General features: G+C 41.5%; 2 protein-coding genes across 2 annotated transcripts; both read right to left on the bottom strand.

Moving 5' to 3' along the window:
* Positions 1-1,881: 1,881 nt before the first annotated feature.
* On the bottom strand, positions 1,882-5,244 carry LOC138598450 (uncharacterized). Its single transcript, XM_069670239.1, has 4 exons — positions 4,342-5,244; positions 3,961-4,079; positions 3,745-3,862; positions 1,882-3,582 (listed from the first exon to the last, which is right to left on the bottom strand). Exons 1-4 carry the CDS (start codon positions 4,751-4,753, stop codon positions 2,591-2,593), a joined length of 1,641 nt encoding a protein of 546 aa, XP_069526340.1. The 5' UTR covers positions 4,754-5,244; the 3' UTR covers positions 1,882-2,590.
* Positions 5,245-5,570: 326 nt separating this feature from the next.
* Positions 5,571-11,646, bottom strand: LOC138598451 (zinc finger protein 260-like). Its single transcript, XM_069670240.1, has 5 exons — positions 11,463-11,646; positions 10,510-10,927; positions 10,072-10,199; positions 9,491-9,551; positions 5,571-7,504 (listed from the first exon to the last, which is right to left on the bottom strand). Exons 2-5 carry the CDS (start codon positions 10,832-10,834, stop codon positions 6,228-6,230), a joined length of 1,791 nt encoding a protein of 596 aa, XP_069526341.1. The 5' UTR covers positions 10,835-10,927; positions 11,463-11,646; the 3' UTR covers positions 5,571-6,227.
* Positions 11,647-12,583: the final 937 nt, after the last annotated feature.

Genomic DNA, 12,583 nt, shown 5'->3' with positions numbered 1-12,583 from the left:
TCTTGGAAATGGAAAATATAAAGACAGAGGCTTGCACAACTATATAATTAAACACACAATAACCAGGAGTTTGATTTGACTGTTTCCTCATACATCTCCAGCTGAGTGGGGGTAAACTCCCCCCCTTTTATACATCTGTATGACATGTTTGGGGAAAGAGGGTGTCAGGGGGGTGATTTTACTCCTGGAGGATTATGGGATGGTGATGGAATGGCACTCTGAGCCCAGGGCAAAGAGATGGCAGGAGGTTGAGATTGTGTTTTTTTTCCTGGTAAATTAAAGCAGCAGCCTCAGGGGCGAGAGAAATAACTGAAACATGGGGACATAAAAGGTAAAGAGCATGTTATAGTGTGATCCCTGCTGGAGAACACAATGATAACACTGGCTGGGACTAACTAACATATCAAGTCAAATCACACGAGGAATGGACCATGGAGCTATTAGTCAAAATAATTTCATTTGGTTATACCTCGTGCATGAGTGCGAAACATGGATAAAAATGTTTTAGGTGTATTGGATATCTAAACACCACGTACCTTTCTGCTTTAATAACATGGATACGAGGCCTCGTAGTGCTCAGTCCTTCCAGCCAGGTCAACTGTTCATTTGTTTCCTCTCTCCCCCCCGGGGAAAAGCTGCTTACAACAGAAAGAAGATTACGCATAACCAAATATAAAAACAGAAAACTCTGCAAAGCCTGTGTGACCCCTGCCTATGAATACACGCACACACACACGCCTATTTTGGGACCCTAATCTGTATATAGATTTGGGTTTCTATCTGACCTGACACTTTCATCTGCACATAAATACAGTACTTAGACAGAACATTCGCCCAAATGGTCTGTAAGAGCCTGCAGCTTTTCTCAGTAGGGATTCAATCCTCTCACATTAACAGTAGTTCACTCACACGCTGCCCTGACCTGACTCATAAATCCATAAATATAAAACTCTATAAGCGTGACATGTACCCCTTCCTCTTAATGTTTGCTCTTCCCTCTGTCATGTATTAGAGCCAGTGTAGAGTTAGCCTTCAGTATCGCACTCTTAAACATTTTTATAACTGTGAGCATAAAAACCCCAAAGGGAGAGAAACACACAGGTGACCCTGGGGGGAGGGGGAGGTCAGCGGAGGGAGGGATGGGTCACTGAATGTAATCTTTCAATGAGCAAAACAAGGACTCAGCAGCCAGGGGAATACACGGGCACAGCTTGGCCAAGCCTCGCTCAGCATTGGAAGCTGTGTGTGTAAAAGGGAGAGTGAGTGAAAGACAGGGACAAATGTCTCATCAACCTCCACACAGCCCACACGCTCAAGGATGTGTTGTGTAGGCCTTTGTGTGTGCGATTGAGCACAAAACATCTTTGTTCTGTAGAAAAACACACTATAATCTAATATCTTAAGTACTGGGAAAATAGAAGTTAAATAGAAGTTATAGCCCTACTTCCTGTTGATATCCAGCAGAGGGAGAGTAACACAAACAGTCAACTTAATTCTAAAACACAGTTTTTTTGTCTGACACTTGATTTGGCAAACTCGGGCAAGGACAATGGATTTTGAACAAAGTCACCCAAGGTCTTGTGTTTGATTTTGCCTGGTAAGCACATACTTACAGGCCATGGCCATGACAGTGTGGCATGATGACACAAATGCAAACATCAGTAAAAAAAGATCTGAAAATATAGGGCACCTGAAACACGCTGAGAGAGACACTTCTATCAAAAATCTATTTGCAATGCTGTCCTAAGCTTTTCTACAGTATATGTCTGTTTTAAGCCGACACTGCCCCCTGGTGTCTGCCAAAGAGTGGTGCAACAATATAAGCTTGTATCAAGCACTGAAGGTTCAGTCTGATGAGAGGAAATTGTTTGTTGTTGAGTATTTAATTGAATTTTCACTTTGCAAAAACAGGATGGAGAAAAATAAAAGCATAGTTCTTCTTTTACAACATGTTTATGCACTTGTTGCACTGAAACACTTTTTACACACAGAAGAAAAGCTTGAGAAGATGGGCAGCACAGTGTGAAGGAAGAGACGTGCTATCCTACCTCTACCCATGCCACATGTCTAAATATAATACCAACTACAATGTCTTTACTGGCTTTATGAAAACGTTATTTTGTAGTACTTTAACAGTCAGAAATGAAAAAGTATTGACCCCATGCTGATGATGTTCTCGTCATCAACATGGGTTCATCCTGGAAGAAAATTCTCCTTATTAAAATGGCCAATACTTCTTATTGGTGGATGATTATGATTATATCAGGTCATTAACAACACTGTTGAATACAAAGCTTTTTTTGTGTGACCCATAAATTCAACATTGAATTGTCTTTATAGACAAAACTAAGACACTCAAATAGAATTACTTTGTACGTCATTAATTACATACTATTAACTTTGTGGTGGTAAATTATATGAATGTCCCAAAATTAAATTTAAAAAATAATAAAATAAAAAACTTAAAATACTTTTAACAGTTTAAAGTGTTCTGTAATGCATTTCTGTGGGACATCATAGGCAATCCTGAAACAAATTCTGAGGGTGTATTTGCCAACAAAGTTAGTGCAGAAAGTGCAGAAAAATCTTTTCAGATAGGATTAGGACCCATGTCAGGCTCCTGCTGATCATCTATGTAGTAGGGATCACCTTGATGGACTCTGTGATTGTGCACCCTCAGGTTCCCCCTGTGGGCAAATCTCTTCCCACACTCCGTGCAAGCAAACGGCCTCTTCCCCATGTGAACGTCCCGTTGGTGGGCTCTCAAGTTCCCGCTGCGGGCAAAGCGTTTCCCGCACTGAGCGCAGCCAAAAGGCCGCTCTCCTGTGTGTGTGCGGGTGTGTACAGTAAGCTCGGAGGGAGTGAGGAAGCTCTTCTCACAAAACTGACAGGGATGCAGTCTGACTCCTGTGTGGCGTAAAAGGTGCCTGCGCTGGTGGGAGGGGTAGGTAAAACACTTGGTGCAGTACGGGCAGGTGTAGGGTCGTCCGTTTCCTCCGCCTGGAGCTGCAGGGTGGCTCAGAGTGTTTGTGTGACGTAGCGTGAGCAACTGTGAATTGGACTGTGGTCGCAGAGGGTCTCTACTGCCAAAAGATGCGATCCGGCGTGTGTGATTGATGGGGCCTCTCCCACCCCTGTCATCTCTGGGTCTCCATGGTGATTCACCAGAAGGGGGTTGTGGTTGAACCTGCCGAGCCCCCCTCTGCAGCACACCCTGGCCCTGTACTGAGGTCTGATTGGAGTTCTGGTTCTCCGGCTCCTGGTCCAGGAAAGGGAAAGAGCTATCGTCGTCCTCATTACTGGTCTCGTCAGAGCCAAAGCCGTGTCTGTAGCAGGGAGCGTCTGTGCCAGTGCTGCTGCTCGCTGTACCAGAGCAGCTGGTGCCATCCGCCTGCAGACTCTCTAGACCGGTCACCCCGCCTCGAGTGGCATCCAACCCCGGTAACCACTCCCCTGGCTGAGCTAGGCTTGTTTCAGGCCTGGGGGAGCAACGACCGCTCTGAGAGATGGAGAGAAAAGGGGTGGAGGCTTGATCCTGGAGGGGTCTGTGGTCTGAACTGCGGCCCTGCTCCCAATGAGACACTGCAGAGAAACAAGGGGGTAAGAATGGTTAGTGCACCTGTAGGGTCATCTCACCACCTATAATAAAATACTCTTAAGATTAAAAAAAGTCAAGGTCATCTTGCTCTTGCATTTAAAAGACAAAATAATCAATTGCAGGACAAGATTGTAATGACTTCTTACATTTTGCCTTGGCCTGTGTGGCAGATAGAGCATCTATCTGCCTCTGGTCCACAGCAGAGAGACTTCCTTCAGGGGGTTGAACAGTGACAGACCCCAGGGTAGGCCGTGATCCAGCACGCTGAGGAGGAGAAGAAGAATAACAGGTCTGTAAGTCTTTAAGGCTTAATAACCTCAGCTAAATTTTGAATCATGAAGAGAGGCAGGAGAGGGTCTGACCTCATGTTTTACTGAAGCTCCATCCTGGCCTGTGACCTCCTCTTTCAGTCCACTGAGGCTCTGACTGAGTCCTTCTACTTGGTCTGGATGACAAGATGCATCCTTTCCCACATTCAATCCTGTGCCAGAAAAGTGCAAGTGGAGTTCAGAAGTTGTCTTTAATGCAACATAATCACAGCATCATGGGTTTATCGTAATACAAAATGGGTTAAACTGTCTGTACATAAAATACTTCAGGAGCGATCATAAAAATATCCCAGACAATGAGCATGCTTTAAGTCAACTTTACTACTTGTCTGCCCTACAACATCAAAGAAGACCAAAATGAGTAGATAATAAACTTAACTTCTGACGTGAACAGGAAATAGTGAGATTTCTTACCTGATCCTGTCAGGCTCATCTGCCTCGAGCTCCCCTCTCTGTCCCCTGATGACAGCTCTCCTTCCTCGCTTCCTCCACCCTTCGCCTTCGGCCTCCTCTCCACTTTATCCAGCTTGCCTCGGAGGATGGAGATCTCCTCTGATTTCTGCGCGAGCTCCGCCTGCTGTTCACACAGGCTGCTCTCAAAGATCTTGGCGATCTCGCACACAGCGGCTGCCAGCAGCGAGTCCATGACGGTGGCCAGCTGTGCGTGGAAAGCACTCCTCACAGACTCCATTGTCCTTTGTGTTGGTGTTTCAATGTCAACGATTGATTGACAACGTTGTTTTCTTCTCGTGTTTTCCTGCAGAGGCAGTTGAGGAACGATGTGTCTAACACTGTGCAGTCCTCTACCGGGGCATCTAACTGCCATGAGATGTTGCCATGCTAACGCTAACTACGCCATTTGGATTAGACATCTATTGCAGCAATTTCCATATAAAACCACATCTCCCCGCGATTTGATCGTCAAACTCTGCACAGTTAGTACCGGTATGAATAAAACTAACGTGGTGTCATGGCAATCTGCATTACCTTGTAAGCTGACGCAACTGATATATGCCGAGATGACTTGTTTGCATAGTATGAATACATAATCATTCAAATTCTGGCTAGCGGAAAGAAAACATTTAGTAAGTTGACTATGTGTAACGAAACGAAGGCTAACATTACCTCTAACGTGAGCTAACGTGTAAACAAGGGAGCCGACGAAGCGTAGCAAGTAGCTACGAGCCAGGCTAGAGCTCAAGCTAACTCACTGAACGCAAAGTAAACATCAAAACATGCAGGCCGGAAACTGCTGCTGGACAATTATCTCAGTTATTCAGTGGTTAGCATTAAATCCATGTAAACACTTGAGTTACATTCAAAGATGCGGCGCCTAGTCGTCCTTCTAGCTGGTTGGCATCTGTGATGTGAACATTGTTTCAAGTCTCGCGATAACTCAGCTGAATGACGTAGTCACTGCAGATTAAAATAAAAACAAAGATACAAAATACACGTGTAATGTTGTATAGGTAGATAAACAGGCTTAAATTTTCAATAACTAATTTATAATATAACTTACTTTACATCAACTTTAAAGCTCCTGCGAGGAGTTTTTCACTGGTTACGAAACGGACTGAAATAGGGGGGGTAGGTGTCAGACGAAGCGATTTACGGCACGCTGCCTTTATTTATATTTTCCAGGACAAAAATTTGAAGTGAATTATACATATGACGGTTAAAAAAGAAAAAGCAGGATGAGATTTTCGTTCCTCACAGCAGCTTCAATATAAAACAGTGCTACAATTAAAAGAAAAAAATACGCTAGGTATCAAATATGGATTTTATTGTATGATGATAATGTCGATCTAGCAACACTAACAGACATTAATAAACACACATACAGAAAAGTACCAGTAGGCTTGTTAGCAAGATCTATTCCACCTTCAAACATGTGGATCAATCATAAAAAAATGACACTTCAGTTTATAACAGTAAAAACTGTGAAATATGTTGTTTTGCCCAGCTTGTTTTAGAAATCAAGCCTTGGATGAGATAACACTACTTTGGATGTATGAAGTTTTAAACAATGTTTTCACATACCTCTGTTAGTTTTGCAACAATTTACATCTTGTCCAGAATATAGCATACACTGCAAAATGCTGGTTCCAAAAGTCTGACTCAACAACCAAGCACATCAGTGGACACTGAGGAGATCCAAGGACGGTTTCTCAACTTGTGCTAAAACTTGTAGAATTAATTACAAAGTTGTCAGCTCTTTACAGTTTTCAATAAACTTGTGGAGTGGACAGATTCAAAGGTCTCATTCATTCTAAAAAATCACATTCCAACTCTAAACTAGCTTAGTTATGGAAACTCTCCATATGGTTTTTTAAGCGTCCGGCGACGAGGAAACCTTTTCCACAAGTCTTACAGGGATGAGGAAAGTCCCTGTGATGTTTAGACATATGCTTCTCGTACTTTTCTCGTTCGAAGAATTTCTTGTCACACTTTTCACACTGGATCTTAGACTGACCACACGTTTTGCGGTGCATGTAAATCTGTCCACGAAAGCGATACGCCAAATTACAGTTGGGACACTTGAAGGGCTTCTCTCCAGTGTGGGTGCGATAATGTTCCATCAACTGGAATCTGGTTTTTCTCACCTTCAAACACAATTTGCAGGCGAAACCCTCAGGAACCTTTGTGCCGTATGCTTGCCAACCATGAGTCTGCCTTTTATTTGAATTTTTTTCTCTCTTAACATTGTTCTGGTTGATTGGTGCACTTGTCTCATTGCTGGGAGGAATCTCACCCTCTTGAGCTTCTTCAGTCGCCTCTAATGGCTTGGTCCATGCAAGGTCTCCAGAATTCACTTCGTTTTTGTGTATTCTCAGCATGTGTTGTTTAAGTGTCTGGCCAACTCGGAATTTCTTGAAGCAAATGCAGCAAGTAAACGGCTTTTCGCCGGTATGGACACGCATATGCTCTTTGAGCCTGAAGCGTGACATACACTTCTTGTTGCACTGCTCACAAGGGTATGTTTTGATGGGTCGAGCTTCCTGGATGGATGACTTACTGTGGTTTGTAGGCGACGGTATGCCGTCTTTCTTCGTGTTCCCCGGTTTCTGGCTAGGTGTGGTCGTTGTTTCTTTATCACAGGGCCGAGGTTCTAAAGCGACAGGGGACTGTGCTTCTTTCGCCATCAATTTCTTGAGTTTTGCACAGCGTGGTTTATGACCCTTAAGAGCACTTGGAAAAGGGAACTCTTTCTTGCAACCCTTACACCTCTTGTGTGACCGTACATGCACATTTCGGCCAAATGGTGTATCAAATACCTTCTTACAAAACTTGCAGGTATATTTTTTTTCACGGTCATCGTCCATCGTCTCCTGTTCTGTAGGCTCAGACTTCAGTGCTGCACTTTCTTTATCCTCTTCTTTCCTCTTCGAGTAATTTCCTTGTTCTGATCCTGTTGAAGTTTTTCCTCTTTTTCTGAGACCTGCATCACCTACTGGTTCAGTAGGTTCTCGCAGCAATAATTTGATGTCGCCTCTTAATTGTGGACGTCGAACTTTTTGGTCTTGTATTGGTAAACTCCTGTCTTTGGTTTGTTTGCCCTTCTTGTTTAATAAAGAACCTGTGAGAGAAAAACATTGCAAAGTTGTCTCACTGTCATCCAGTAAAAAGCAGAAGAGGTGTAATTAATAATCTAAGAAGTAAAATATGTAAAACAATGATTTAGTTAGATGAACAAAAAAACGTTTTCTAAATAACTGCATGTTAAAAATAGAAACATTGACTCAATGACTGTCTCCTGTACACTACATTTATACCAAACATTGGTTCTGCAAGATGTTATAGAGCACTTGAGTATTGCTGCTGTCGACTGAAGTGAAACTATTCATATTCTAAACATCAACAATATATTAATATGAAGTGAATTTCGTTAACGAAAATAATGAGGAAAAATGTTCGTCAACGATCTATTTTCCATGACGAAGATGAGACGTTGACGAGCTAAAATAGATCGTTGATGATAAAAACTCTGACGACACGTTTGTTCAGTTTTTGTTAACGAGACGAGATGGGATTACAATGTTAGTGGTGGGCTGTTGAACATTTAAAATGCATATTTACCCCCACTGTGCGTCTAATCTGTCTGTCAAAATACAAGCAATGCATTCCTGTAACTGGGTAACGGGTATCATGAAGGTGGTTGCGAACTTTCACTGTTAACTTGGGCTTTCTGCTTCAGGCTCTGTGCACGCTCAAAGAAAAAGAGGCGTTTTACATGTCATTTGACGCTTCTGCACAAAAAAGGAGCGACCATCGGGTGTCTGCTTCAGTCAGATTTGTGAATAAGAAGCAATGTTCTGCAAAGTTCTTTCACTGTGTGGTTGATCTGCTGACATTTAAAATCTTAATTTTGCAGGCAAAAACAAGAAGAGGGACACTGGAGGGGGAAGTTATATTTCCTCAAGAGAGAAAACGTTTTGACTAAAAGTAATGACTAAAATGTGATGTGTGATTTTTATTGACTAAAACAGGACTAAAATTAGTTTTCGTCGACTAAAACTAAACTAAAAACTATAAAGGGTAAAAATGACTCAAATGTGACTAATAAGCATTTTCATCTAAAGCTGCCAAAATTAACACCGACTTAGTGCAAAGCAAAACAAAATGAAAACAAAAGTTACAGAGGAAGATACTGTGGTTTCTGTCAGGCGACATTTGGCCAAGATCAGCCCCCTGATGCGTATATCTTTTAATCCTCCAGGTATGCATACAGGCAAGTATGTACCAATTCTGTAGTCTGCTTTCTGCCTTTCTACACATTGGTTAAATTATACACTGAACAAAATTATGAACGCAACACTTTTGTTTTTGCTCCCAATTTTTCATGAGCTGAACTCAAAGATCTAAGACTTTTTCTATGTACACAAAAGGCCTATTTCTCTCAAATATTGTTCACAAATTTGTCTTAATCTGTGTTAGTGAGCACTTCTCCTTTGCTGACATAATCCATCCACCTCACAGGTGTGGCATAACAAGATGCTGATTAGACAGCATGATTATTGGCAAGGAGAAGTACTCACTAACACAGACTTAGACAAATTTGTGAACAATATTTGAGACAAATAGGCCTTTTGTGTACATAGAAATGGGAGCAAAAACAAAAGTGTTGCGTTTATATTTTTGTTCAGTGTATTAAGAGTAACTGGGACACTTTCTTGAAGGAGCGAAGCTGCTGACTTTTTCAAACCTTTTTTTCCACTGCTGTGAGTGCAGCAACCTAAACTCTACTCTTTTAAGAGCAGAGGAAGAAATCACACAAATGGAAATCTTTATACCCTGGCATCTTAAACCAAACTATCTGCACAAAGAGAAAACAACTATAGGTTAACTAAGTTAAGGATCACAGCATATCAAGCTCTTAAATGTACTTGAAATGTGGGCAAAGTCAGTGTTATTATTTATAGAGAAACCCATGTGAACTGGGACATGTAAACTGGGACATGAGAAGACAAGAACATTCCTTCTCAGACAAAATCAAATAACATATAGGAACATATAAATAACATTTTTCAAAAAAGAAAAGTGAATTATTTGGAATAACCGTCACCTTTTTTGGATTTCTTGTCAGCCTTTGTTAGCTGGTGGGAGTCAATGTCACGGCTAGCCACCTGAAAATACAGAAGTTATTGGTTATATCTCCAACAATGCAGTACAATTAGAATAGGAACATGATGGACTGTGTTTGCTGCAGCAAAATTTAATGAGATGTCCTGAGAGATAGATAACCCATATAGAGTCTTTCGTGATTGAATATCAGGCCTTCATTACTGAGCAAACCACTGCTTCAGCCTTTCCTGTAAACTTTTACAAGAGGAGTTCTGCACATCTTTTAAATACCTCTGTGTTTAAAGACAACCCCTTTAAAAAATGTTAACAATCAAGGTTCCCTCGGGAAGGTTGTGTTGTTTGACCTCATTGACTGGCTGTATTGGTCTGTAAGGTTCATAAACACATTAAAAAAGGTCTGATCCAAATGAGTAGGTGTTGTTACAACACTGCACAACAATCAGTGTGTGCTGACAACTTTTTAGGTCTGCCTTTTCAAACAACATAAACGATTAGCTGCTGATTGTTTATGATGCAAAAATGTAATGCCATCGCATCCATATTTCTCCCACCGTTACATACCTCCTGCTTGATTATTGGAACATGCCAAAGAGGAATGGAGAACTGGCGCAGTCTCACACTGGGACATACGCTATCGTCCGGCTTGGTCATGGTCTCGCAGCCCACAGGAGCACACCAGTCATCAGGTACTGCACAAACACATACGCAAAAACACACATTAACTTTACTGCTACGCTTTTGTAAGGAATTTACATGCAAACCACTTTCTATCTCACACCCTCTATTATATGTTCTTGTACTTTCCACGTGTAAAGATTAGTTTTCACTTTTTTCTTTGATGGTGTCAAAAAACCTTTTTTGTAACCAACCAATGTTGTAAAGCGATAAAAAAAAAAAGACTGGCATCTCTAATCTGGTAACTCTCCAAAGGATATGGATTATATATGCTTATAAAATATCTTTAAAAAGCAAGTTATTAATCTGAGTTAAAGACTTTACCTTCAAAATCAATCTCAGGAACAGTGGAGTTTTGTCTGGAGGCATTCTGAACATCTTCAGGCTCTCTTCGTGCTTGACTCGTCAGACTAATATTCATCTCTGGTCCTCCATCACCTACACACACAGTTTCTCTCAGCTTGATCTCCGCTCTCTGTAACTTTACTTTCAGTTGAACAATCTCTTCTCCTTTCTGCGCCAGCTCCAGTTGATGGTCATGTAGGCTGTTCTCAAAGATCTTCATTATTTCAAACATAGCCCTCCTCAGGACAGACTCCATGGTTGTGTTAAGCAGGGCCCTGAACTCTCTCATCAGATAGTCAGACATATTTGAAGACAGAAGCAGCAGCTTACAAGTGTCCTCGTAAGAAAGTCTTGTGTGATGATGTACTGGTCTTGGCCTACCACTGTCACTAAACACCTATACAAAGAGAAAAACGATCAGGTTAGGGTCAGATACATAGCTCACCCTGAGGAAAGCTATTCTTTAGATAAAGCAGGATCACTTGCAGAGTGTTGTTTGCAAAAACATGGCTCTAAACTCATCTGGGTGAGGAGGCTTGAGTCTCTCATTTCATTAGTCGCTATACATAACGTGGCATTTTCGTGTCAGCATTAGGGAGGTCCGTCGAGACTTAACGTTGAGATGCGTCGTTAAAATACGAATCCAGTAAACGAAAACCAGGATAACTTTGCCCGTTAAAACTGAAATAACCATTTATTTGCAGGCTTACATATCATTCTGTATCACATTAACCGGTAGCTAGCTCAGTTGTGTCAATGACTAGCATCGTTTAATTCACTACCTACGAAAGAACATGTTCTTATTACCAACACATTTTTTTGAAAAATTAAGAGTAGTTGTCATAGCATAGCTGAAATTCAACGTTAAAAGCTACACATATAGTATGCATGATTCACATGGCGGGAGACGGACCGCAAAAACCGTTACTGACCGTTCGACACCAGGACAGCTTCTTTAACGTTATTTTGTTCAAGATGATTCACGTTCCACAACTTCGTGTGGACCACAGCTCTCCCACATCAGACAAGCAACGATATACATTAAATCGGCTGCATTTGTGTATTGTTAGCCAATGTATAACAACCATTCGACAGGATGTGTATCCGCCATTTTTACTCATCAGCTTCCCGGAGAGGGAGGCGCAGGTCACGTCAGTGCTACGTCATCTATTGCTGCACAGCAAGAAGATGCAATAAGGATCATCTGTAATGTTCTACAATTTGATACCAGAATTGTCCCATTTCTCATTGTTTTGGAGGTAATGTAAAGCTTTAAGAGAGCTGAGCATTCACATTTTTCTGGACCATTTGTCCTTTTTAATTCATGATATTCCCACAAAATAAAACGGACTCATTAGGGACCCGTCGTCTGACATTTTCCCCCTGTGTCAAAGAGGTTTTGAACATTATGGATGTCGCTTTATGTTATTTTCCACTTCTCTAAACAACGTAGTAACATCCAAGTGCATTTTGTCAATGCTGTTTATGCAATAAATTGAACTATAACATAACAATAAAAAAAAATGCAATACGAATCATTGGGGATATTTGTTGTATCGCACAATATTTAGGTTAACAGTAATACAAATTAATACTAAATTATGACTGTCCAGACATTGCCATCCGCGTAGAAGCTACCTTTCATTTATTGTTGAACAAAACTGGCGGTTACCATAGCAACAAATAAAACGGGGCTACAAAGCGATCCTTGAATGACAGCAAAAATGTGGGCTTACCAGAGGTCTTCTTTACTGTGGGTGATATCAGTTGTTTGTCTGCCAGATCCTCGTACCTTGTCATTGTTAGTTATGTATGAGCAGAGACAGTTGCGAGAGAGCAGTGAACAAATTTTGGAAATGTGGGGACATGGCTTACATTTTCGCGCCGCGCTTTGTGATGACGTTTGTGCTGCAAAGAAATTACAGTGGGCACAGTGGGCGTTTACAAACGTGTAAAACAATACACTGGGTGACAGTTATAGGTACTCGACTCTGTTACAGAAGAATGCCAATCTGGATTTATGAGGAAACGTCACATCTCAATTAACATTAGA

This window comes from Semicossyphus pulcher, unplaced genomic scaffold (genome assembly GCF_022749685.1).
Source record: "Semicossyphus pulcher isolate SPU_LCO1_2020_fin unplaced genomic scaffold, fSemPul1.0.p SCAF_2, whole genome shotgun sequence".
In the NCBI taxonomy this organism is placed as follows: domain Eukaryota; kingdom Metazoa; phylum Chordata; class Actinopteri; order Labriformes; family Labridae; genus Semicossyphus; species Semicossyphus pulcher.
Note: the sequence above shows the minus strand (reverse complement) of the source record. Positions and strands in the feature narration are given on the sequence as shown.